Below are 27,856 nucleotides of genomic sequence, written 5' to 3' on the forward strand. Positions count from 1 at the left end.
GCAAGCATGGGTGCAGTGGGGTTCTCAAATTTTAGGTGCCATCAGAATCACCTGGGGGGCTTGTTAAATCACAGATCGCTGGGTCCCACTCCCAGAGTTTCTGATTGCATGTCTAACAATATCGCCAGGTGATGCTGACGCTGTTAGTCCTAGGACCACACAGACTTTGGAGCTGAAGAGCTGGGATTAATGCATGACCCCACTCCAGTACAGTGACAACAGGCCTTCAATAAAATCACATACTCTCCCCAATAGGAGCTGCCTTGGCTAACCTGCAGGGCTGTTTTCAAGAATCCAGTGAGATGGCTGTGTGAACATGCTTTGGAAACATGAGTTATACATGCATTTTATATAAGAAGTAAAATAATTCAGGTCTTCTTATCTCAAGTTGAAATACATTTGGAAACATCATTTCCAAACCGAAAACTCTAATTTCTCAAAGGAATTCAGTGATTCCCTGTATGATGAAATTAGAAAAAATATGGATTCTAAACACATGTTCAGGATACTCTAAGAGGTTCTCCTTATGTGCTTCAGTCTGTCCAAAATAAATACTATTACATATAAGATGGCTAAACAACAAGGTCCTACTGTATAGCACAGGGAACTATATTCAATACCCTGTGATAAACCAGAATGGAAAAGAATATGAAAAAGAATGTATATATATGTATAACTGAATCACTCTGCTGTATAGCAGAAATTAATGCAACATTGTAAATCAGCTAGACTTCAATAAGATAAACTTAAAAAGTAACTAAATAAATAGCTGAGTAAATAAATCTGGTAAAAACCATCCCAGGAGGTCCCATACCTACTCTCTATGGACCTACCCCAAACCAGTCCCATCACTCTCCTGTGCTTGAGAAATGAGTCACCAAATCGTTCTGCACAAAATGAATAAAATATGCATCTGTGTGATACCCCACGCTTCCCAAGGTGCTTTTGCTGACCCTGGCTCCATAAATCATAATGGAAGTGGCAGAAAAGGTTATCTTACTCAACCAAGAACAATTTGCATATAAAATGGTTGACTGAATTATAAATTACACTCGGGGCTCTTTTCTCCTCACACAGGACAGCTAACTGAGACCTGAGAGAGAGAGAAATTTCAAATGTGTTCCGTGAGTGAGAAAAATAACAAAACCTCAAAGATGGCTTCTTCCTCCTGGCACCCAGTGATAAAAGGGGTACACGAATGGCCAAAAGGGTCGAGCCAGAATGAAGTGTAGGATGACGGTATCTACAAAGCTTATGCTCCTGCAATATCACAAATCAGTTCCTGGATTAATAATAGGAACCCAGCTAATAATGAATGGTCTACTTAGATTTAGAATTTCACACATCCACAATTACCTTATTATCCCCTCCTGATGACTTTTCCACCATTATTAACTTTTTTCGGTTGTGTCCTTGGAGATTTCTGGCTTAATGAAGGCCAATTCTTAAGTCCTCACACCTTGAAAAAAATGTAGTGAAACTATAAGAGAATCTTTTACTGTTCCCTAAATCTCATGTAAACCCAATAAGATTGTTGTTATATCCTGCTTGTTTAGATGGTAGGTATTTGTTTTCTTCTAAAAAATGAAAAGAGTCACTTCTAACTTCTAATAAATGTTAGTCTTGAACTGAACAAAACTTACAAGGCAAAGTATCTCTTGTAATGAAGAGCTAAGTGGACAAAAGGGATGACTTTTTTCTAAAAATTTTCTATCATTAGAATACTTTGCATTCTAAATAGGACTCCTGTTGAAGTTGGGAAGTGTACTTGTGGATGAAAATATTAGATTTGGTACATAAAATATTCTGGTAGGTTATTTAAAACAACACTCGCAGAACATAGACAGTGGGGAGAAACACAAAGTTCGATGAACTCTACAGGATTAAGTGCCCTGATATACAACCACATGGGAGCCTCCCCTTTGAGAACCACTTTCTCAAATTGTAGGATTCTTCACTGGCCTACCAATCTCTTGGAGCATATGTTGTTTAAGTTTGTCTTTTGTGTTCCATTTTGTTGAATCATTAATTTTGAAGGCAAACTTTTGCCAGGCAGAAATTTGTTTGTGACAGTGATCCTAAAATGTTGAAGGAAGGAAGGAGAGAGGGAGGGAGGGAGGGAGGGAGGAAGGAAGGAAGAGGGGAAAGGAAGAAGGAGGAAGGAAAAAAAGAAAGAAAAAGGAAGAAAGAAATGCAGCTTTGTTCAACTGGAAGTATTCTACACAGGGGTCTAGTTTAATGCTTGTCTCGTGGCTTTGTAACTCTTTCTTGTACATTCTAAAATTGATGAAGACTAATTAACATTATCTAAGGATTTAAATACATTTACTATATATGAAAAGGACACAGTCATCAGACATAACAATTGCTAACTATTCAGGGTCGGCTGAACATCATTTAGATAGCCCTAGTTACTCGGGTTTTTAAAATACATGTCTGCAAACTTGTATTATGCTCAAAAGAGTGATTTTATATAACAACGACAGGACTTTACAGCTATGTATATACACTGCTTTATTATTTGTCAGATTGTTTACTACATAGTATAGTAGTATATATTGATCCTTTACAACTTAGTGTGCACCTTCAATTTCCCATTCTGGAAAGGGAAGAGCTTGGATACATTACACCTGAGGGCCTTAGCACTTACTAACCCTAACTCTTCCCCATACCAGCCTGGTTTGCTCTATTTCTTCTTCGGGTTCCTACTCCAAAGTTACCTCATCACACAAAGACCTGCCCAGCACTTCCTATCCCCCTTACCTATTTATTTTCCCCACTTATTGCCATTTGATATACTCCATAATCACTTTTTTGATTACTGACCATCTCCCTGCACTAGAATATAAGCTCCAGGAAGGCAGGGGCTTTGTTTTGTTCATAACAGTATTTGTTGCATTGATAGAGTATGATAAATACTTGTTGAATGAGAATGAATGCTTAGGAAAGAGAATGATAAAACCTATTCATCCTCACAAACTTTGGAAGGATCAGGGCATATCACTTACTGACAGACGGGCTACAGGAAGAGATCTGTCTTCAATTGTCTTCACTTTGGCCAAGACTGAGCATGGAAATAGAAGGCAGGCTATATAATACTTTCTTTTATAGATGGCCAGGCTGTTAGGCAAATACTCCAAACTTGCTCCCTGCACCAGTGTGTTCATTAGGCTCCAGAAACCTCCTGAAGGAGCAGAGGCTTCTTTATCTTGGCCGTAATAAGATATGACCTTTCTCAGTTCAGAAACTTGAGAAACACACTTGCTCGTGGCCAACACAGTTTGAGTAACTTTCTGGAATCCAGGGCATTACCCAAGAGGAGGGACGGAGACTTTGATGGAGTTTGCTTAAATGTCCCAGGTCACCTTGGTACACTTCAGGCTCCCTAGTGGAGATGGACACAGAGGACATCCTTGAGGGACCTGGGGAGCTCACAGCGCTAGGGGTGGGTCAGCACTTCCTGAATCAGAATTGAGCCGACACCCAGCTCTCACCTAGGGGACGGTATTTAGCGCCTCTTCATCTCTCTTTAGCTTTAGTTTCCTTATCCGCCTAAACAACTTACTGCCACTTTCTGAAAATGATGAAACTGAGGCCCACAGGAGGGACATGTCTTGCCCAGTCACCCAGCTAGTTAAATGCAGAAACAGCACTAGAATTCAGGATCGGTGCTTTTTCATTTGTGAATTTGAACTTAATTTTCATGCCCCTGGATCTCAACTTTCTCAGTTTCAAAACTCTTCAATCATTGGGTCCCTTTAGAGGGAAAAAGATCCCATGGATCATTGAAGTAAGTGGCAGTGTCAGATTCTGCTGGCAAGGGCAAGGGGCACAGGAGGAAAAGCCAAAACCGGAATATAATCAATCTGATTTAATATAATGCTCTAGAGCTCTATTGCCAGCTCTTGTAGAAACCACTTATCAATGAGATAAATGATGTTACTTTTGATGATGCAAATAAAATTTGCAATTATAGCTTTATTAAGTACCATGAATAATGCATTGATTTATTAATTTATTCATGAATGATAAACTTTCTGGCGAGACTAATCCCCACATCTTCCAACCCTTCCTTCTCCTATGTTCAATCACTACTGTGAATTGAATTCTCTTTATTTTCTCTATCTATTGTTTCTCTTTCTTCTCATTTTATTCCCTGTGAGATGAAGCTAGACAGTATAGAGATTATCTTGACTGTAGAAATGGGGAAATCGGAACACATAGGTGTTAGGGATTGCTTAACAAAGAGAAAGTTAGGACTCCATGTCACCCATCCATATCTTCCACTTAGCCAACTTTGTCAAGTCTAAAGAAGCAACACTGCCAGTCAGGATATAGTATTATTCTTATTATGTAGAGCTATACTCGCTAAATCACGTTCACCAATAAAGCAATTCACCTCCGAATAACGTCAAAGATTTCATTTTTGTTTGTGAGCAAAACTTCTGAAGGACATTCATAAAGCACAAATGATACAGAGCAAACGGGTAGAAAGAAGTAATCATTTTTAGTAAGATGCGTAGAAAGCCTTTCCTGCAGGCCTCAGTCTATATATCTATGAAACTGGCACAACGATTATGGTTTTCATGAAACATAAGAGTCTGGAAAACTAAAATACTTCAGAAGGGGATTTACATCACCTTGTCTTTGGCATATTGTGCAGAAGTAATTGTAACAAAAATGATGAGAACGGCCAATATGTATTGAGCACTAAGTGCTGGGTACATATTATCTCATTCAATCCTTCATGTAACAACCCTATGAGGCAGAAATTATTTTTACTCTCCTATAGATGAGGAAACTGAGGCACAGAGGGGTGAAGTAAGCTTGTCCAAAGTCCCAAGCCTAGTGGTCAGGTTCTTCCATAAGAGATGCCATGATCATGGCCATGGGAGAGGTTTTCTTTCTTTCTCTAAGAGGTGGTTTTGTTGTTTGCAGGGGGGTAAAGCGGACCTACCGTTCTGAAGTCCTCTTCGAACTTAAAAGCCCCGCCTCCCGTGGCACAGAGAGTGGTGTGGAGGCTGGAGAAGTTCTTCTCGCTGCCCATCTGGATGAACCTGTGCATCGCGCAGCTGGGAAAGCGGATGAAATGCAGGTTCCCCTTCCGCCCACACATGGTCAAGTTTTTCAGTTCCAGGTGAACGTCTCGGATCCCGGTTTTCCCATAAGCCGTGTTCGAAGTCAAATACTTCCTGATGCTCTTCAGGTTCTCCACTTCCTCTTGTTCCTCTTCAGCTGTAATATCCTTCGGTTCAAAGTAGACCAATTTAACCAGCGTCCCACCGATATCCATGCCGAACCACGGGAACGCTAGCGGACAGAAAGACAGAGTGCCCTTGAATTCTGGACAAAGAAATGGGCCGTCTTTGAATAGTCAATAATGAAATGCAGTGGTGTTGCATCTATAGCTGCATTTACCATGCAGTTTACCTGAATTCAACTCTAGGTGCCTAAAAGAGACAGGCGAGGAGAAATTCACACTTTAAATGGTGTCCATGATTCTGCCTACATTTCATTCAGAATCGGCCTCGGAATTGAATATGAGATGAGAATAAGATTCCCTAAGCCAGTCTCAATTCCCACGTGGTTCTCAGGGCTCCAGAAACTCACCAAATAGAGTTAACTCCCATACTTAAAGATACATATTTTGCATACACTCTGGCTCCCAAATGCTATTTTATCAGAATCTCAGCCAAAGAAAACAGTGATCTGTTCTGATGCCAGAGGAAACGCTGGCTATGCTAAGTGTACCAAGAGATGGTACGTTGACCTCTACGCCTCACCGTGTTTTCCTAGCTCATTCTTCGATGATCATTTTTACAGCATTCAATTTTTGCCTTCATGTGCTGACTTTATATGACATGACTCCACTGCTTTAATCTACAGAATAAATAGGAAGGAGAAAGGAGAGAGAGTGGGCTGTGAGAGCTGAGGGGCACACATGATGATCCCTATGGCGACAGGATTCTCAAAAGAACAGCTTGAGCTACAACTCATTTCTTTCTTTATTAAGGAGAGAAACTCTCTCCACCTCAAATGGCCTGCCCAGAAGTCCTCACCTCACCCATGTGTCCTCTGCCACAGATTCTGATTTAATTCTGAGGGAGGATCTAGGCACGAGCTTTCTTTTTTTTTTTTTACGTTCCCCAGAGGTTCCAACTTGCAGGCTTGCAAACAGCTAAGCCACAAGAACCATGACCACTGAGAGTCAAGCCCACAAATAGCATAGCTCCTGACCAGGTCTGCAACACAAAGGCATGTTTTGTGTTATATATATATATTTTGCGGTACGCGGGCCTCTCACTGTTGTGGCCTCTCCCGTTGCGGAGCACAGGCTCTGGACGCGCATGCTCCGCGGCATGTGGTATCTTCCCGGACCGGGGCACGAACCCATGTTCCCTGCATCGGCAGGCGGACTCTCAACCACTGCGCCCCCAGGGAAGCCCTGTGTTGTATTTTTATATATAAATATATATTTATATTTTAATCTGCTGGAGAGGCTTATCTATGACAAAATGAATTTCCATCGTAATTATTTTTATTGTTATTAAGAGAACGGGCTGAGCTCCCTGAACAGGCTGACTTTATTTAGAGGCAACCTGGAAAGTTAACGCTGGGCTGTCATATGTTCTGTAATGAACACAGGGCAAACCCAAGTGGGAATCCAATATTTGGAGTCTCCCTTTTCACCTTCCTCAGCAGACTCCATGGGCTAAAGCTGAAACTTCTATTAAAACTGAGCCTAAAGACTCAAGAAGTAAAAGTGGCTTCTTTCAAAAAGCTTATTTTATTCAGCCCTAGAGAACATCCATTTGAGCCCTGGTCAAACTGTGCACATTACACCTAGAGATTACATTGCCAGGAACATGCCTGGGACCTAGAGGGCTTCTTTCTTCTAGGCAGCCCCACTATTAAGCTCTCTTCATGGGTACACTGGGGAGGGAGGAGGAAGGAGTACATAGGAGGAAGCCATTCCTGAACAGAATCTTCTCTCCTGTGCTTCCCTGTTGTCATTTTAGCTGTGATCCAAGCCAGCTGCTCCACACTTAGTAAGCAGTAACTCTAATGGTATAGAAAAATAAAACCTCAAACTCCCAAAAAGAGTAAGAGCAGCAAATGCCACTGACAAGACCAATTTAACAAATGTCCTATTATCTTTGCAGAAGTTTGCAAAGCAAATCCCACACAGCCCAGTGTAGGGTGGGAAGCTTGCTTATCCAGCCTAGCCGGAGAGAATAGAAAACTGGAAACAGTTTATCCCTATCTCACAGATGACATTTCTTGGTCCATTCTCTAAAAATTACTGTCAGCATGGCCCACAGTGTAGGTAGTAGGTAAATCCTTGATTTAGAATTCAGACCAATTGCTTCCCAGAAGCAGCAGCCAGTAACTAGCTCACATTAACTCCCTCCACCTCCCTGGATCTCAATTTCCTTATCTGTGAAAGGAGTGGACTGCATAAGAATGGCCTCCAGTTCCCTCCCTCCCATAAACTTTCCATGGATTTTTAAAGAAACACACACAAAAAATCACAACTACCCCTAATCACACAGGCCATCCAGAGCCCTAGTTTTCAACCCCACTGAAATAAGCTATAGTACATCAACAGGTGCCCAGGCTATGCAATTGGCATTGCAGGTGTAATCCATTCTCATCAAAGTAGGAAAGACGTACTAGTGGATGGGATGGGGGAAGGGTATTCTGGAACATTGCTAGGATAACTATTTTTGAAAGACAACAACATCTATTAAACATCTAGCAACATCTATTAAAATTAAAAGTACACATACATTTTAAATGCAGTTAATCCCTCTCTTGGACCATATTAGAAAAAGGACCAGTATTCGAGGACGGCTATAAGGAAGTTCACTGCACCCCCTACAGTGACCAAATTTAAGAAAAACAAAAAAGCAAGATCAAAACAAATTGGAAACAATGTGCATACCCTTTAACAGAGAAACTTCAATAAAGCATGACTTCCAAACCATGGAACATTAGGCAGACATTAAAAAGAATGAATGAGATCTATACTAACTGCCTAGAGGGATACACCCCCAATCTTCTGTTAATGAGAAAAGCAAGAGATACCAAGAAGTGTAAATAATTTATTAACCCCTTCTGGTTTGAAAAAAAAGTAGGGGAGGGAGGGAGGAAAGAAAGGAGGAAGGGAGGGATGAAGGACAGCAGGCAGGCAGGTGGAAAGAAGAACCTTAAGTGTTTATGATTTTATGAGCCCACAGGACGGTACAGAGGGCCACCCCTTCAGGTTGTTAATATTGTCAGAGGGTGGCAGGATAAGCAGGTTTTATAGGTAGAGGTTAGAAATCAGGGGAGAGGATGAGAAAATTCTATACTTAGAACTTGCAGTATATAAAGAAGTAAAAAAATAAGAATTCAGTGATAATGGAAAATAGGAGACACCTTAGCACAGAATGGACAGAATAAGTTGTGTGTAACCCAGAAAAGCCCCTACATGGCCTTTATTTGGTTGGATATTGTTAAGTACAGGAAACTGAAAAGAGGTCTCACTTTTTAAAATGCATCAGGGGACAGCTAAGCATTTTATAAGTTATTTACAATTCCAGTTTCTTCTTCCTGCTTCACCTCCTGCGCAGTTTTGAGCCATTTCAAAGCTTTTGTTAGCAACTCAGCAAAACGGGGGGGGGAAAGTGTAGAGTTTTGGAAATTCAGTTAAATGTCATATCAGCAGTTTGGGTTAAGGTAAAAGGGAGCAAGGATTGGAAAACTATAGTTTGAATGGCAACAGAAATTGCTTTCACTTACCTATATTCATTTCTTACCTTCATGAAAAATTAAATGCTCTTCTATTCACATTTTAATGCTTTTATAGGACACTGTCATATTTTAAATGTTCAGTTTTATTTATCTTCCTGATATCAAGGTCTACCTAAACTACACTTCCCGTATACGAGCTGTGGATGGACACAATCCATGACTCACGTTTTCTTTAATCCAGGGTATGCAGATGCTTTGATAAATTCAGCTGAACCACTAAGGGCCTGTTCTGTGTTTGCCAGAAGTGATGCTCGTTCTAGATACAGAATGTCTGCATTCACCCTTTACTCCTCCCTTTTAAACCCAGATGCCTTTTTTAGTTCAGAAGTCTCTAGATCAAGAGGACTCACATCCAGAGTTGATGTCAAAGTGACCCCCTAATTTAGTGCCAACTGCATCATCCAGATGCTGTGACTGGGTGGGACTGCGGGGTTCTCTCCTCTGGGGAGGGGATGAGTGTTTCACCTGCAGGAGGGGCAGCGAGCCAAATATCTGGTAATCAGAAGAGCAAACTGTGGTTGTCATTAGGGCTGCTGCTTCCCTTGCTTCCTGGCCCATGGGGTCAGACTACAGTTCCTGGCCATTTCTGAATGGAGCCAGGCAATGTGCTTCATCTGGACAGTGAGTTAGGAATGGAAATGGTGTGTGTCACTTTCAAGCGAGAGCCCTTACGGCTTGTGTCAGACCTTGCAGAACTCTTTCTCTGTTACCGTGACCACCAAAATTAAAGATAACGATTGCTCCATCAGCCAGGATGCAGAGTCAAGACGAGCCATATTGGAACCCCAGCTGCCCATCAATGAACTTACAGTGCGAAGGAGAAATAAACCTTTGTTGTTTTAAGGTACTGAGATTTGGAGGCTGTTCCCGCAGGATGATCTTGCCTGTCCTGACTAGTATACTTTCCATCAAAATCTTTGGCTGTTTTTTTCCCTGGAGCCTTCCCTCTCCTGCAGAACCAGATCCAGGGACTGCCAGTATCGCTGATAAACATGTGGTAGCTGAGTGTTAATAAAAGCGTACATAGGCTCTGTTGCATTTATTTGTGTAAAAATTTCTGGAAACACAAACCTGAATTGGCAATCTGATAGTAGTTAAAACCCTGAAATAAACCTGTATTCTACATAGTGTGGTGAAAATATTTAAAAATTTTATTGGTAGTCAATGGCTTTAAGACAAAACCTGTTTCTTAAAGACCTTTTCAGAACACTAGAATAGTCTCTGAGGGGCACTTAAATATATATAACATCTTTACCGGAGTATAATTCCTTCACAATGAGGACACTTATGCTTCTTGCAGTAAATTTCAAGGGTTACACAGTGAATTCCAAACAGCATAAATGAGTAAAGTGAGAAAAAACCAAAACCAAAATCAAAAACAAAACAACCACACACAAACAGAGAGAAAAGGTGTTCCTACCAGTCAAGGAAACAATCTTAAAGAGCTAAGGGGGCCTGACATGAGAAAATCTACCTCCTCTCAAACAACCGGCCACAGAGCTTTAGGGTATTCCTAGTGCAGCAAGTTTCCCTGCCATCGGTGTGTCTTCCTGTGTGTAAAGTAGGTGCCCAGTGCTCAAGATTAGCTCCTCTGTGCACGGGTCTGACTCAGCAACCTGCTGCTGTCATGGACAGTTTTCCCTAGGTTCACCAACTTGAAATTTGTTATAATAGTTGTGAACAGGGAGCAAAAGGACTGCATTTCTTGCCCCACTATTTGTTAATAGGTTTGTTAAGCAAACTAATAAACAGGTGGAAAAGATGTTTGAAGATGATGTGTGATCAACAGATAAAAGAGACTTTTCAAGCGCTTTGGAGATATTTTTACACTATGTGAATACTGACTATGTTCAAGTTGCCTAAGGATCTCTGCAAGTTAAAAACAACCACAACAACTTTAACTTAGATCCAAGTGTGTAATACAAACTGGATTTCTTTAAAAATTTCCTGAGTGCTAGCCTTCCCTTCACTATGTCTAAATTTGGTTGATAGTATAATGAAATTCTTTGCTAACATATTCATAGAAACATTGAACTTTAAGAGGTAGAAGGGACCTTTGGTGGAGTTCAACACCCTGTTTACAGATAAGAAAATCAAGGTTTAGAAAGATCAAGGAATTACCCAAGGTCAGTCACAGTAGGTAACAGAACCTATTCTTAGTTTCGTGAGCAACAAATTCCCCATTTCGCTCCGCTAGTCTGAGTTGTCTGTCACTTGCAAGAGATAGAATGATTGTGGGCAAGTTTCTTTCTTGAGCCATTTACTAATCTGTAAGATGGAGGTAGACTAACCCAACTAACTAAAGTTCTGTCTGGTTCTCATATTCTATCATCCTAAATAAACACACACAAAGTTCTCCAAAACCGTACTTTTAACAGCATAAAACGTAACAGTTGAGACCCTAAGAACTATTTAAGGACCTTGAAGAAAATGGCAAATGTAAAATTTAATAAAAGGGTTTTCATAACATTGTGAAGAAACCCATAATTACTGCACACAGAGCAATCTGCTAAACATTAAATACTCTTATGCAAAGAAACCTGAATCATGGTTTCTTTCAAATTAATGCATACCAGATTTCTTTAGTTTATATTTCAGTCACATGGCAAGGATACAAGAACACAAGCGCTTACAGAGTACTAATGGGAATATAAACTGTTGCAATCCTTCCTCTGCACTATTTGGAAATATGCATCAAAAAGTTCCAGATTCCTATGCCCTTTGATACATTAGTTCCACTTTACCCTAAAGAAATAACTATGCATGCATTTAAAAATTTATCTTACAAAAATCATTAAAGTTTTACTAATAATGAGGATGTGAAATTCAATGTCCAAAAATAGAAGGCTGGTTAAATAAATGATCATCCACTAACACAAAGGAACAATACATCACCATTAAAATCATTGTGTAGGATGTCAATTAATGATGTAAGGAGAATGTTCATCATATACTGTTAGGTGAAAAGTGTGGGTGATTAAATGGTACATTTCGTACGATTACAATTTTGTATAAAAATTAAACAGCTATTGTTCGCAGAAAACAAGACTAGAAACTTCAGGCCAAAATGTTAACAGGCATTATGTATAGTGGATTAAGGTTTTTTTCTTCTTCTGGCTTTGCTGATATGATGTTTTTCAATTTTTTACAGTCAATATGTTGAATCTTCATAATCAGAGTTATTTTAGAATTCTCAAACAAAAACTTCTCTGTAATGATGCAAAAGAAAAAAAAAAACTGTTTTAATTTTCCTTCAGTGAGCAGAGAGCAGATCTGTGGTCTTGTCCATGAAAAAAAGTATGCCTGCATTCCTCATTTCAACAGTTCCTTCCCGTCTCAAGCAATATTCTGCCCATCTCAAGCCTGTTACCGAAATCCAAGATGGCAATATAAAAAAGATGTGGTACATATATACAATGGCGTACTACTCAGTCATAAAAAAAGAATTAAATTTTGCCATTTGCAACAACATGGATGGACTTGGAGGGCATAATGCTTAGTGAAATAAGTAAAACAGAGAAAGACAAACAGTGTATGCTATCATATGTGGAATCGAAAAAATAAAACAAACTAGTGAATATAACAAAAAAGAAACAGACTCACAGATATAGAGGACAAACTAGTGGTTACCAGTGGGGAGAGGGAAGGGGAGAGGGGCAAGACAGGGGTAGGGAAGTGAAAGGTACAAACTATTAGGTATAAAATAAGCTACAAGGATATATTGTACAGCACATGGAATATACCCAAGATCTTGTAATAACTATAAATGGACTAAAACCTTTAAAAATTGTGAATCACTATATTGTACACCTGCAACTTATATAATATTGTACAGCAACTATACTTCAATTTAAAAAGTTTAAAAAAAAAAAAAAAGAATGACAGGGGAAGCCTGACACCCAAGAGCAGAGTCCTTTAGCCAGTTAGATGCTTGACATCACCAGGGCTCCTTCAGGTAGGAAAAGACCTGAATTACTCCCTTATCGTCAAGGCAAAACCTGTATGTTAAACTTGGCAATTCAAAACACAGTTAAGGAAGCACAGGTATGTTTGTGGGAATGGATCACCACGGGAAAGGCTACATACCCCCGTGTGACAGTAACCCTTCTTCCACTGACACAGCCTCAGATGCCCATCAACTTTCTCCCTCTCGCCCAGACAAGGGTGGGAACAAAAGTGCTGATCATAGTATCACATGAGTAAGAGCAAAAGGATGGTGAGGATTCCTTTCAGAACTCCCGAGACAAGTAGAAGTATTATCACATCAGCCTCCAGGACTAACTTCTGGATTTCACCACCTCTGCCATGCAGGCCCAAATTAACTGTTAGGCACAATGGGCTCGTTGCCTACAGTATTTTTAAGCCATCACGAAAATATTGCAATTTCTTTTAAAATCAGAAGAAAATATATGAATTTTCAGGTCAAAGAAAATGTTGTAACACATCTTATCAACACATCCATCTTTATATCAAAAGAGTCGTAAAATACAATTTTTATTTCTTTTTTATGGAGCAAGGGGCCCCGCAAAGGCAAGTGCCTGAGGTCTATGAAAGTTAAGCTGTTTATATTCTGCTCGACACCCAACCCCAGGTTAGAAATGACAATACGTGACCAGTTTACTTTGTGTGTGTAATTTGAACTGGATCTCTACAATTTGTTTACAATTGTATTTCTGGAAAGCAACTTCCATTTTAGTATTTTATGCAACTAAACTTTAAAGTCAAATGTTTTAATTATCTTTATTTTTTAAAACTGGCTGTATTCAACCACGATGTTTCTCAAATTTGCCTCATCATAAAAACCATCAGAGGCACTCCCTGCGACTTCCCTGGCGGTCCAAAAGACTCTGCACTTCCACTGCAGTGGGTGTGGGTTGATCCCTGGTCGGGGAAATAAGATTCCACATGCCGCGAGGTGTGGCCAAAACGTTAAAAAACAAAACAAAACAAAAATTCCTAGGCCACTGCCTGGAGAGCCCAAAGCAGTGGGACTGGAGAAAATGTTTTCAAAGAGGGGCCCCTGGAATTCTCACAGGTCAAGCTCAAAACCACAGTTCTAGCTGAATCGCAATGAATGCTCTAAGTAGCTGGACCACTATTTGAAAGTGACAATCAGAGTTTGAATGAGCTGCCTTTGCTCCTAACTGCCAGGGAACTCAGGCTGCCAGCTGAGGGCAATGCACGGTAATGACCCAGCTGACACCCCATTCCCAGGAGGGACTTGGGAACAACCTATCACTTGTTAATTAAATTATTTCTGGGCAATTTATAACATGAGTGCCACAGGTGATTTTCACATCTTAAATACAGCTTCTGAAGTTTCCAGTTATCATTCATCTGGGACTAAACCCCACGGATATGGGTCTAGAAATGTTCCATATATAATTAAATTTCATCCATGTGCTCTTCTCTCCCAGTGACTCCCATTTTTAAAAAATTTAATTTAATTAATTTATTTTTTATGCAGCAGGTTCTTATTAGTTACCTATTTTATACATATTAGTGTATATATGTCAATCCCAATCTCCCAATTCATCCCACCACCCTCTCCCCCCACTTTCCCCACTTGAGGTCCGTACGTTTGTTTTCTACATCTGTGTCTCTATTTCTGCCCTGTAATATGTACCATTTTTCTAGATTCCACATATATGCGTTAACATACGATATTTGTTTTTCTCTTTCTGACTTACTTCACTCTGTATGATAGTCTCTAAGTCCATCCATGTCTCTACAAATGACCCAATTTCGTTACTTTTTATGGCTAATATTCCATTATATATTTGTGCCACATCTTCTTTATCCATTCATCTGTCAGTGGGCATTTAGGTTGCTTCCATGTCCTGGCTATTGTAAATAATGCTGCAATGAACATTGGGGTGCAGGTGTCTTTCTGAATTATGGTTTTCTCTGGGTATATGCCCAGGAGTGGGATTGCTGGGTCATATGGTAGTTCTATTTTTAGTTTTTTAAGGAACCTCCATACTGTTCTCCATAGTGGCTGTATCAATTTACATTCCCAACAGTGCAAGAGGGTTCCCTTTTCTTCACACCCTCTCCAGCTTTGGTGTTTGTAGATTTTCTGATGATGCCCATTCTAACCGGTGTGAGGTGATACCTCATTGTACTTCTGGTTTGCATTTCTCTAATAATTAGTGATGTTGAGCAGCTTTTCACGTGCCTCTTGGGCATCTGTATGTCTTCTCTGGAGAGATGTCTATTTAGGTCTTCTGCCCATTTTTGGATTGGGTTGTTTGTTTTTTTAATATTGAGCTGCATGAGCTGTTCATATATTTTGGAGATTAATCCTTTGCCCGTTGATCTGTTGGCAAATACTTTCTCCCATTCTAAGGGTTGTCTTTTTGTTTTGTTTATACTTTCCTTTGCTGTGCAAAAACTTTTAAGTTTCATTAGGTCCCATTTGTTTATTTTTGTTTTTATTTCCCTTACTCTAGGAGGTGGGTCAAAAAGGATCTTGCTGTGATTTATGTCAAAGAGTGTTCTTCCTATGTTTTCCTCTAAGAGTTTTATAGTGTCTGGTCTTACATTTAGGTCTTTAATTCATTTTGAGTTTATTTTTGTGTATGGTGTTAGGGACTAATTTCATTCTTTTATATGTAGCTGTCCAGTTTTCCCAGCACCACTTATGAAGAGACTGTCTTTTCTCCATTGTATATCCTTGCCTCCTTTATCATAGATTAGTTGACCATAGGTGCGTGGGTTTATCTCTGGGCTTTCTATCCTGTTCCATTGATCTATATTTCTGTTTTTGTGCCAATGCCATACTGTCTTGATTACTGTAGCTTTGAAGTCAGGGAGTCTGATTCCTTCAGCTCCACTTTTTTCCCTCAAGACTGCTTTGGCTATTCGGTGTGTTTTGTGTCTCCATACAAATTTTAAGTTTTTTTGTTCTAGTTCTGTAAAAAATGTCACTGGTAATTTGATAGGGATTGCATTGAATTTGTAGATTGCTTTGGGTAGCATAGTCATTTTCACAATATTGATTCTTCCAATCCAAGAACATGGTATATCTCTCCATCTGTTTGTGTCATCTTTGATTTCTTTCATCAGTGTCTTATAGTTTTCTGAGTACAGGTTTTTTACCTCCTTAGGTAGGTTTATTCCTGGGTACTTTATTCCTTTTGTTGCAATGGTGAATGGGATTGTTTCCTTAATTTCTCTTTCTGATCCTTCGTTGTTAGTGTATAGGAATGCAAGAGATTTCTGTGCATTAATTTTGTATCCTGCAACCTTACCAAATTCATTGATTAGCTCTAGTAGTCTTCTGGTGGCATCTTTAGGATTCTCTATGTATAGTATCATGTCACCTGCTAACAGTGACAGTTTTACTTCTTTTCGAATTTGTATTCCTTTTCTTTCTTTTTCTTCTCTGATTGCCGTGGTTACGACTTCCAAAACTATGTTGAATAATAGTGGCGAGAGTGGATATCCTTGTCTTTTTCCTCATCTTTGAGGAAATGCTTTCAGTTTTTCACCATTGAGAATGATGTTTGCTGTGGGTTTGTCGTATATGGCCTTTATTATGTTGTGGTAGGTTCCCTCTATGCCCACATTCTGGAGAGTTTTTATCATAAATGGTGTTGAATTTTGTCAAAAGCTTTTTCTGCATCTATTGAGATGATCATATGGTTTTTATTCTTCAATTTGTTAATATGGTGTATCACATTGTGATACTGAAGAATCCTTGCATCCCTGGGATAAACCCCACTTGATCATGGTGTATGATCCTTTTAATGAGTTGTTGGGATTCTGTGTGCTAGTATTTTGTTGAGGAATTTTGCATCTATATTCATCAGTGATATTGGTCTGTAATTTTCTTTTTTTGTACTATCTTTGTCTGGTTTTGGTATCAGGGTGATGGTGGCCTCGTAGAATGAGTTTGGGAGTGTTCCTTCCTCTGAAATTTTTTGGAACAGTTTGAGAAGGGTAAGTGTTACCTCTTCTCTAAATGTTTGATAGAATTCACCTGTGAAGCTATCTGGTCCTGGACTTTTGTTCATTGGAAGATTTTTAATCACAGTTTCAATTTCATGACTTGTGACTGGTCTGTTCATATTTTCTATTTCTTCCTGGTTCAGTCTTGGAAGGTTATACCTTTCTAAGAATTTGTCCATTTCTTCCAGGTTGTCCATTTTATTGGCATAGAGTTGCTTGTAGTAGTCTATTATGATGCTTTGTATTTCTGTGGTGTCCACTGTAACTTCTTCCTTTTCATTTCTAATTTTATTGATTTGCATCCTCTCCCTCTTTTTCTTTCTTTTTTTTTTTTTGGCGGTACGCGGGCCTCTCACTGTTGTGGCCTCTCCTGTTGCGGAGCACAGGCTCCGGATGCACAGACTCAGTGGCCATGGCTCACGGGCCCAGCCCCTCTGCGGCATGTGTGATCTTCCTGGACAGAGGCACGAACCCGTGTCCCCTGCATCGGCAGGCGGACTCTCAACCACTGCGCCACCAGGGAAGCCCTCCCTCTTTTTCTTGATGAGTCTGGTAAAGGTTTATCAATTTTGTTTATCTTTTCAGAGAACCAGCTTTTAGTTTTGTTCATCTTTGCTATCGTTTTCTTTGTTTCTATTTCATTTATTTCTGTTCTGATCTTTATGATTTCTTTCCTTCTATTAACTTTGGGTTTTGTTTGTTCTTCTTTCTCTAGTTCCTTTAGGTGTAAGTTTAGATTGCTTATTTGAGATTTTTCTTGTTTCTTGAGGTAGGATTGTATTGGTATAAACTTCCCTCTTAGAATTGCTTTTGCTGCATCCCATAGGTTTTGGATCATCATGTTTTTGTTATAATTTGTCTCCGGCAAGTATAATCAAAAATTTTTAAATTTCCTCCTTGATTTCTTCAGTGATCTCTTGGTTATTTAGTAACGTATTGTTTAGCCTCTATGTGTTTGTGTTTTTTACATTTTTTTCCCTGTAACTGATTTCTAATCTCATAGCATTGTGGTCAGAAAAGATGCTTGATATGATTTCAATTTTCTTAAATTTACTGAGGTTTGATTTGTGACCCAAGATGTGATCTATCCTGGAGAATGTTCCATGTGCACTTGAGAAGAAAGTGTAATCTGCTGTTTTTGGATGGAATGTCGTATAAATATCAATTAAATATATCTGGTCTATTGTGTAATTTAAAGCTTGTGTTTCCTTTAATTTTCTGTCTGGATGATATGTCCACTGGTGTAAGTGAGGTGTTAAAGTCCCCTACTATTAGTGTGTTACTGTCAATTTCCTCTTTTACTTATTTATTTTTTTTGCGGTATGCAGGCCTCTCACCGCTGTGGCCTCTCCCGTTGCGGAGCACAGGCTCTGGACGCGCAGGCTCAGTGGCCACGGCTCACGGGCACAGCTGCTCCGCGGCATGTGGGATCCTCCCGGACCGGGGCACGAACCCATGTCCCCTGCATTGGCAGGCGGACTCTCAACCACTGCACCACCAGGGAAGCCCGATTTCCTCTTTTATAGATGTTAGCATTTGCCTTACACATTGAGGTATTACTATGTTGGGTGCATATATATTTATAACCGTTATATCTTCTTCTTGGATTGATCCCTTGATCACTATGTAGTGTCCTTCCTTGTCTCTTGTAACATTCTTTATTTTAAAGTCTATTTTATCTGATATGAGTATTACTACTCCAGCTTTCTTTTGATTTCCATTTGTACAGAATTCTATTTGTACTATTCCATTTGTACTATTCCATTTGTACTATTCCATTTGTACAGAATATCTTTTCCATCTCCTCACTTTCAGTCTGTCTGTGTCCGTAGGTCTGAAGTGGGTCTCTTTTAGACAGCATATATATGGGTCTTGTTTTTGTATCCATTCGGCGAGCCAGTGTCTTTTGCTTGGAGCATTTAATCCATTCACGTTTAAGGTAATTATCAACATGTATGTTCCTATTACCATTTTCATAATTGTTTTGCGTTTGTTTTTGTAGGTCTTTTTCTTCTCTTGTGTTTCCCACTTAGAGAAGTCCCTTTAGCATTTGTTGTAGAGTTGGTTTGGTGGTGCTGAATTCTCTTGGTTTTTGCTTGTCTGTAAAGCTTTTTATTTTTCTGTTGAATCTGAATGAGATCTTTGCTGTGTAGAGTAATCTTGGTTGTAGGTTCTTCCCTTTCATCACTTTAAATATATTGCGCCACTCCCTTCTGGCCTGTAGAGTTTCTGCTGAGAAATCAGCTGTTAACCTTATGGGAGTTCCCTTGTATGTTATTTGTCATTTTTCCGTTGTTGCTTTCAATAATTTTTCCTTGTCTTTAATTTTTGCCAATTTGATTACTATGTGTCTGGGCATATTTCTCCTTGGGTTTATCCTGCCTGGGACTCTTTGTGCTTCCTGGACTTGGGTGGCTATTTCCTTTCCCACGTTAGGGAAGTTTTTGACTATAATCTCTTCAAATATTTTCTCTGGTCATTTCTCTCTCTCTTCTTCTTCTGGGACCCCTATAATGAGAATGTTGTTGTGTTTAATGTTGTTCCAGAGGTCTTTTAGGCTGTCTTCATTTCTTTTCATTCTTTTTCCTTTTTTCTGTTCTGCAGCAGTGACTTCCACCATTCTGTCTTGCAGGTCACTTATCCGTTCTTCTGCCTCAGTTATTCTGCTATTGATTCCTTCTAGTGTATTCTTCATTTCAGTTATTGCATTGTTCATCTCTGTTTGTTTGTTCTTTAATTCTTCTAGTGGTTGGTTCTTTAATTCTTCTAAGTCTTTGTTAAACATTTCTTGCATCTTCTCGATCTTTGCCTCCATTCTTCTGAGGTCCTGGATCATCTTCACTATCATTGTTCTGAATTCTTTTTCTGGAAAGTTGCCTATCTCCAGTTTATTTAGTTGTTTTTGTGGGGTTTTATCTTGTTCCTTCATCTGGTACCTAGTCCTCTGCCTTTCCATTTTGTCTATCTTTCTGTGAATGTGGTTCTCTTTCCACAGGCTGCAGAACTGTAGTTCTTCTTGCTTCTGCCGTCTGCCCTCTGGTGGATGAGGCTATCTAAGAGGCTTGTGCAAGCTTCCTGATGGGAGGGACTGGTGGTGGGCAGAGCTGGCTGTTGCTCTGGTGGGCAGAACTCAGTAAAACTTTAATCCACTTCTCTGCTGATGGGTGGGGCTGGGTTCCCTCCCTGTTGGTGGTTTGGCCTGAGGCGACCCAGTACTGGAGGCTACCTGGCTCTTTGGTGGGGCTAATGGCAGACTCTAGGAGGGCTCACACCAAGCAGTACTTCCCAGAACTTCTGCTGCCAGTGTCCTTGTCCTCAAGGTGAGCCATAGCCACACACACGCCCATCTCTGCAAGTGACCCTCCAACACTAGCAGGTAGGTCTGGTTCAGTCTCCCCTGGAGTCACTGCTCCTTCCCCTGGGTCCTGATGTGCACACTACTTTGTGTGTGCCCTCCAAGAGTGGAGTCTCTGTTTCCCCCAGTCCTGTTGGAAGTCCTGCAATCAAGTCCCACTAGCCTTCAAAGTCTGATTCTCTAGGAATTGCTCCTCCCGTTGCTGGACCTCCAGGTTGGGAAACCTGACATGGGGCTCAGAACGTTCACTCCAGTGATTGGACTTCTGTGGTATAAGTGTTCGCCAGTTTGTGAGTCACCCACCCAGCAGTTATGGGATTTGATTTTATTGTGATTGCGGCTGTCCTACCACCTCATTGCGGCTTCTCCTTTGTCTTTGGATGTGGGGTATCTTTTTGGTGAGTTCCAGTGTCTTCCTGTTGATGATTGTTCAGCAGTTAGTTGTGATTCCAGTGCTCTTGCAAGAGGGAGTGAGCACATGGCCTTCTACTCTGCCATCTTGAACCAATCTCTCCCAGTGACTCCCATTTTAAAGGCAACCAGGCATTCTTCCATAAAGAAGAGTGCTCTGGCAACAGTACTCATGTATTTAGGTCAGGCAGGCAGATACTCTTTGATTTGCAACCCATGGCACAGACAACCACATGAAATCAGAGGAACAAACAGATACATCGACATAAAAGCTATGTCACTTTTTTTTTTGTAGGTTAAGATTTGGGAGGAACAAAAGGTCTTGCAGGGCGCCATTCTGGTGGCACCAGTAAATGTATTCTTAGCTTGGGTCTGGGCCAGGAGTTAGCAGGGCCAAGTTGGAGGCAGACATGAGGGGACCCAAAATGTCAAAGCCATGAGGTTAAAACAAACTTTTCCTCGAGTCTCTTCCTCAAGTCCCTGAGAGGCTCAGTGAGGTGCAGTTTCTTTCCCAAGGTCCCAGAGCCTCTCTATGCCAACTTCTTATGAGAGAAATCAGAGCAGAGAGACCACCGAGCTCATCTTCTCCCCCTCACCCCTACAGTCAAGCCCTGAATCTGTTCCAGGTCTTAAGGAGGGAAAATGAGAGGCAGATGAAATTTGTTTCCCATTCCACAGCAATGTTCTCAGGTTAAGCGGGGGAGCAGGGGTGGGAGGTGAGGAAAAGACAATTACAGACAGTTACGGTCATCGTCCCTATTTCTCACCCAGAAGCTGCCTGTCCCGCCCAGTCTAGAGGCAAGGGAAGGTGAGTATCAACCTTCCATGTGGTTCTCACCTTTAACTACACTGCCTTATTCATAAGAAATAGTCCGTGGACTAAAAACATTCCACCGTTTTGACCATGCAGAGATATGCCATGGGGACCTGAGTACAGTGCACCTGTGAGACTATCACCAGTGTGAGCGTTTCAGCCACCAGAGCTGATCCCAGCATCCACCCAGGAATGGTTCTTCCAGCTACCTAATGCCATACACTGAGGCTCAAGATGGTAATCTCATTACCTACTTAAAACAAATCCCAGAATAAACCACCAAGAGGTTTAGCTTTCTGTCTTGACAAGCCATCAGAGCATGCTTACTTACTCTAGGGATGCTATTGACAATTTAATACCAGGGAGCGGTTAATTAAAGAGGCTTCGGGGAGAACAGCGTTGCTAGGTGGCACTGTGGGGCAGAACAACAGGGCTACCAGAAACGGGCTTTGTTCATTTATTTTAGCTGTGAAAGCCTGTCAAATCTTTCAAGTCAAGATGGGTGGGGACCTTGAGATGTGCCACCTGCTCACATGGCAATGCAAGCTGCAATAAAGAGGTCACGATGACCCTCTTCCAACGATCCGAGACCAAGCTACATGCTTATGCCCCCACTGATTCATTAAACAGATATTTTGTTTCTATAGACAGTGGGAGCCACTGTGGCAGAGTCAGGACGCAGCAATGAACCTGCTTCCCTGGCACTTACATTCTCGTTTGCAAGGACTGATCGTTAATCAAGAACAGTCTGGACTCACAGACTTAGAGAATGAATTTATGGTTACCAGGGGGGAAGGGGAGGTGGGAGAGATAGTTAGGGAGTTTGGGATTGACATGTCCACACTGCTATATTTAAAATGGATAACCAACAAGGACCTACCGTATAGCACAGGGTACTCTGCTCAAAATTCTGTAATAACCTAAATGGGAAAAGAATTTGAAAAAGAATAGATACATATATATATATGGCTGAGTCACTCTGTTGTAACCTGAAACTAACACAACACTTAATCAACTATACTCCAACATAAAATAAAAAGTTAAAAAAAAAAAACAGTCTGGAGAGGAGTGAAAACTCTGCTATGAGTTAAATTCACATTGCCGTTGTACCAGACACTACTTAATTAAAAGAATCCTTTAATATTTACAAATGGCAGCAGCTCTTCGCAGGGTTCCCTTCTGAGCACAGTAACTGTCACAAAGTAAAGCCTGACACCAATTCCTAGCCATTCAAGAACCTTCTTTTTTTTTTTTTTTAAGTCCTGGGATTTTTTTAAAAAATAAATTTATTTATTTGTTTATATTTTATTTTTGGCTGTGGTGGGTCCTCGTTATTGCGCGTGGGCTCTAGTTGCGGCTAGTGGGGGCTACTCTTTGTTGCAGTGCGTGGGCTTCTCATTGTGGTGGCTTCTCTTGTTGCAGAGCATGGGCTCTAGGCATGCGGGCTTCCGTCATTGTGGCATGTGGGCTCAGTAGTTGTGGCTTGCGGGCTCTAGAGCGCAGGCTCAGTAGTTGTGGCGCACTGGCTTAGTTGCTCCGCGTCACGTGGGATCTTCCCGGACCACGGCTCGAACCCATGTCCCCTGCACTGGCAGGCGGATCCCTAACCACTGTGCCACCAGGGAAGTCCCCATTCAAGAACCTTCTAATTAAACTGGATATAAAGTTTTAACCTACAAAAAGTTTCGAAATCACAAGGATGTTAGTGTTTGAGGGATGTAAGACACCTTTTAGGGAAATGCACATCAAAACCACAATGAGATACTACTTCAAGCACACTAGGATGACTATATTTAAAGCATGGAAAATAACAAGTGTTGGTGAGGATGTGGAGAAACCGGAACCCTCCTACACTGCTGGTTGGAATATAAAATAGTACAGTCACTTTGGAAAACAGCCTGGCAGTCCTGCAAGAGGTTAGACATAAGCTAGTATATGATCTAGCAAGTTCAGCCTCAGGTATATACCCAGGAGAAATGAAAATATATGCCCACACAAAACTTTGTATGTGAGTGATCAGAGCAGTATTACTCATAATAGCCAAAAAGTGGAAACAATACAAATGTCCATCAATTGATGCATGGATAAATAACATGAAATATTATTTGGCAGTAAAAAGGAACGACATACTGATACATACTAAGACATGGGTGAACCTTGAAAACACTATGCTAAGTGAAAGGAGTCAATCACAAAAGACCAGGTATTATATGATTCCATTTATATGAAATATCCACAATAGGCAAGTCTATAGAGACAAAAAGATTAGTAGTTTTCCAGGGTTGGGAGTTACAGATATGGGGGAAAAGGGGAGTGATTGCTAATAAGGTTTTTTGGGGGGTGATGATGTAGTCTAAACTTAATTGTGGAGATGGTTGCACTCTGAATATACTAAAAAACACTGAACTGTACACTTTAAATGGGTGAATTCTATCTCAGTAAAGCAGATTTTATAACATATATAAAGCTCTGGCCCAATCCCTGCCTTTTATAAATGCCAAGTTATAAATTGTTTTTGAAGGATATCTTCCTCAAATGCATGACCCACCTTCTCCTATTCTTAAAGAAAACAGAAGAAAATCTTAGCTCTTTCTGATGACTTGGAGTCATGTAAGAACCAATTACTGTACTACACCACTATATACTGATGCCCTCAGGAACCACATAAACGTGTGCTTCCCAGGCTGCCAGGTTTGCGTATTCTTCGGTCTCTGTTATAGCTTTCTGTGTCTTGCTTTTTAGAAGCTAACGCTGTTAATTTCTTGGCTGCTGTCGGTGCACCGCAATGTCTATCCCAGTCCTGCTATGTATGATTGCAGAGAAACCAGAAAATCAAGTCTGGTAAAGCTGTGACTCTGGTAAGAGTAAATAGACTCCGAGAGAGCCCAGGAAGTGCTCCAAGCGTAAAATGCATGAGCGTCTCCAACTTTATCTACTTTCCAACAGTGACTTTTGGTGGCTCAGGAGTGTTTGCTTCCCTCTAGGTTCTCAGCTGCCTTCAGGGTTATCGCTGCCAAGATGCCAGAAGTGATGATCACTGTGATTAGTAACAACTGTTTTTTTTACTGTAACAACTTTTGTCAAAGGCACAGCCAGACTTAATATCTAATTGGGAAAAGAGATGAAAACTTTACAAATACAAGAGTATTCAAAATATTTTATTTCTCTAGCACCATTTAGTCTGGGGGCACACTGCCCTTCTCTATCACTGAGAGATTTTCAAACTCTTTTGCACTGGAACCTTTATTTTTTACACTTTAACTCTGGACCTCACATTTGAAAGAGATCAAAGCAACATCTTATTTAAATTGGTTTATTTTAAAAACATATCACACATTTAGTGTAAAGTTAACCAATAAGAATGATGCTGTTTCGATGAACATAAAGGCTGGTTAACTGTCATTTATGGACGATAGCTGCAGTTTCAGGAACCTCAGCATCCAGTTTATTTGTGTACCTTGTTTGGATTACACAATATGGAGACAAGCTTGATTCGCAGAGAGCAGGTGCAAATCCTAACTGGTTTTCTGAATAGCTTTCCTCACAATCTCAGAGATTTCTTGAATCAAAACCGATGCAGTAGCTTGAAAAGATTTACTGGAAAATTTTCACAAAAAGCTGAATACTAAAATATCTAACAACTCCTCAGTTTGCTTGTAATAAATATAAAAATCAAATAAAAAGCATCAAAACCTTATAAAAAGTGCTAAAACTCTAAGACAACATAATCAGGACTTGACAGGTTATCCACTTACTTGTTAGAGCATTTGCTAAAAGCAAATATGCCTAAGCCTTGCCCAAAGTTTAATCGAGTGTGGTAAACATGTGCTGAAGTGATGTATTAGCTTGTGTAAGTTTATGTGGACGTAGATGCACAGGCCAAACTTCAAAAAATACTTCAGAGCTGCACACTTGCCAATCAATGGTCTGCTGATAAGAACTCAGAAGAAGCTTATTCCGGGGTCTATAAAAAAATGCAGCAGCATTGCATCAACGAACACTAAGGGTTTACTATGTGGCAGGTGCTGTGCTAGGAGCTTCACATGTAATATTTAATTTAATTCCCATAGCCAATGAGGTAGGCACTGTTATTATGCTCATTTTACAGATGATGAAACTGAGGCTCAGAGAGGTTAAGGAAACTAGCCAAACATTAAGTTGGGTGATCTCCACCTTTTTAATTACAGCTTTTAAATAGACAAAAATATTTTTAAAGAAGAATTTTGTATGAAATATTTGGATCCCCTAAAAGTTCTGTCCTGTATAAAACTGATGTATAACAAACATCCATTGACTGGAAAACAAAAGAGCAAACGCAAACACTTTGTACGCTATTACTTTTATAACTCAGCATAAAAAATGATATTAATAATGTCCCTAGATTGTTAGAAGATATTAAATGACACTCATTATTCCATCAAAGAAGGCAGGGGTGTATAAAATGCATTTGAAGCACTTTTTTCACAGAACTGATAAAGTCATAAAACCGACAAATTAAACCAGTTCTAGCAGTTATATAGATAAGAATTCACTGATGTTTAACTGGTTGGATCCCTAGGAATGCTTGACAAACAAGAGTGATATTAGATAGATTCAGGATCTTTTTCTTTGCTTTTGTGGTTAACTTGAAATACAGGGTCATAGGTAGAGAGATTGAGAAGAATCCCGAATTTCTCACAAATTTCAGCAATGCCTCTGTCGGTTCAACCCTGAATCTAGCACCTCCAGATTCCCAGGCCTGAGTCCAGACCTACATCCTAACTGTCTTCATCTTCAGACTGAGCGCTAGCTTGCCTGTTCCCACTCTAATTACTCCAGAGGAAAGGAGGGGTGTGGAATTCTTTTAAGACTGTTCCTAATCTCTCAATCTCAAGACAAAAACTGTGTAGGAGATAAAAATCGCTTCTAGTTCAGTGATTTTGGGGTGATCCCAAAGCACCTATTTTGGGGTACAGGACCATTTCATTACAAGAATTAGGTTTCAAAATCTCAGACCATAAAGAAATGGTTGAAAATTAATCATAAACAAACAATAAAAGGTACTGGCAAACAAAGGAATCCTCCAGGGCAACATGATAACAGATTTTCATCTATCAACAAACAGGATGTAACAATTTTAACTGTGGTTAGATAACTGAATTTCTACATCTAATTGTGCACCATAAAATACGATTGTCTCAACTGGATATAATACGTTGTTAATGTTTTTAACAAATAACAGATTACGGTTATGTGTTTTTAAAGAGTTCTTATCTTTTAGATATATATATGAAAGTATTTACCATTGAAATGTTATGATATCTGAGATTTGCTTCAATATCATCCAGTTTGGGAGGGGAAGGTTTGCATGTAATAGGCAAAATAAAATAAGATTGGACATGAGTTGATAATTGTAGAAGCTGAGTGATGAGTAATTAGCAGTTAGTTATACCATACACTCTAGTTTTGTATAATGTTTGAAATTTTCCTAAATAAAAAGATTAAAAAAAAAATCCCAACACTCTCCAAACAATTCTTCAGGACAGTGAGAGAATAAATGGAGAACAATGAGTTACCTTTAGAGTAAAATGCAAAGGGGTATGAACTGGGGAAGTCCCTCCTGAGAGATCCTGTTCTGGAACCAAACATACACACCGAGTTCCTTCTCCTCTTGGCTGGGACAAATCTCAACCTTCCCACCCTAACCATGAACATGAAATGAAGATATTCTGGCAACTCCACCCTGCTGTTTCAGCAGCAATAAATTCTAAATCACCTTACACAGGTGCAAGGCTCAACCGGGGCCAGATTTACACCTATTTAAAGAAAAAATTATGCTGTTCCCCCACCCACAAGCAATAAGTGTAACTCAAAATAATTTGTCATTCAAAATAAAAACAATAGTGAATTGTGAAATAAGTATAAAGAAGTCCAAAGTTATGATTTTCCTATGATTAATACTTGGGTGAAAGCGTGTGTGTGTGTGTGTGTATACACACATATAAAGACATGTATGTTATCTTCTCCTTTCCATGGTTCCCATGCTGGATTGCTGGTACACTAACACCTGCTTGTTCTACCTATTGGGTCATCCAGCACTGAGCCCAACTATTTCTGGTGTAGGAATTTCAGAGGGAAAAAGGGTGGCAGATAATAGTTGTCCATCAAAATCTGAGGGGGATTCGTTCCAGAACCCTGAACCCCTCCCTGCCCAGCAGATACCAAAAAAATTCGGACGCTCAAGTCCCTTATGTAAAATGGCATCGTATTTGCATATAACCTACACACGTCCTCCCATATACTTTAAATCATCTCTACATTACTTATAATACCCAATACAATGTAAATGCCATGTAAATAGTCGCCAGTGCATGGCAAATTCAAGTTTTGCTTTTTGGAACTTTCTGGAATTTTTTGTTCAAATATTTTTGACCTGTAGTTGGTTGAATCCGCAGATGCAGAATCTGCAGATACAGAGGGCTGACCGTAATGTGGTTCTAAATTCTACCCTTATACTACAGTGGGCTCTCAAAAATTTGTAGAATACT

General features: G+C 40.0%; 1 protein-coding gene across 13 annotated transcripts in view; it reads right to left on the bottom strand.

Moving 5' to 3' along the window:
* PANK1 (pantothenate kinase 1) overlaps nt 1–27,856 on the bottom strand; it is a 111,593-nt gene that overhangs the window by 22,534 nt on the left and 61,203 nt on the right. For 7 of the 13 annotated variants that reach the window (XR_003433814.1, XM_027112008.1, XM_027112006.1 and 4 more), the window contains one exon: nt 4,958–5,310. The exons of 5 other annotated variants lie outside the window; for them this stretch is intronic. Coding sequence is in view for 7 of the 8 variants with exons in the window: in XM_027112004.1 (XP_026967805.1) it covers nt 4,958–5,310 (353 nt within the window). In the remaining variant the exon portion in view is untranslated. Of the gene's footprint in view, nt 1–1,356; nt 1,460–4,957; nt 5,311–27,856 lie in introns of those variants that run through there. One more of the 13 variants, XM_027112015.1, reaches the window with a different exon arrangement.

This window comes from Aethalodelphis obliquidens, unplaced genomic scaffold, assembly GCF_003676395.1.
Source record: "Aethalodelphis obliquidens isolate GAN/ISIS:26980383/991018 unplaced genomic scaffold, ASM367639v1 scaffold11, whole genome shotgun sequence".
Lineage (NCBI taxonomy): Eukaryota > Metazoa > Chordata > Mammalia > Artiodactyla > Delphinidae > Aethalodelphis > Aethalodelphis obliquidens.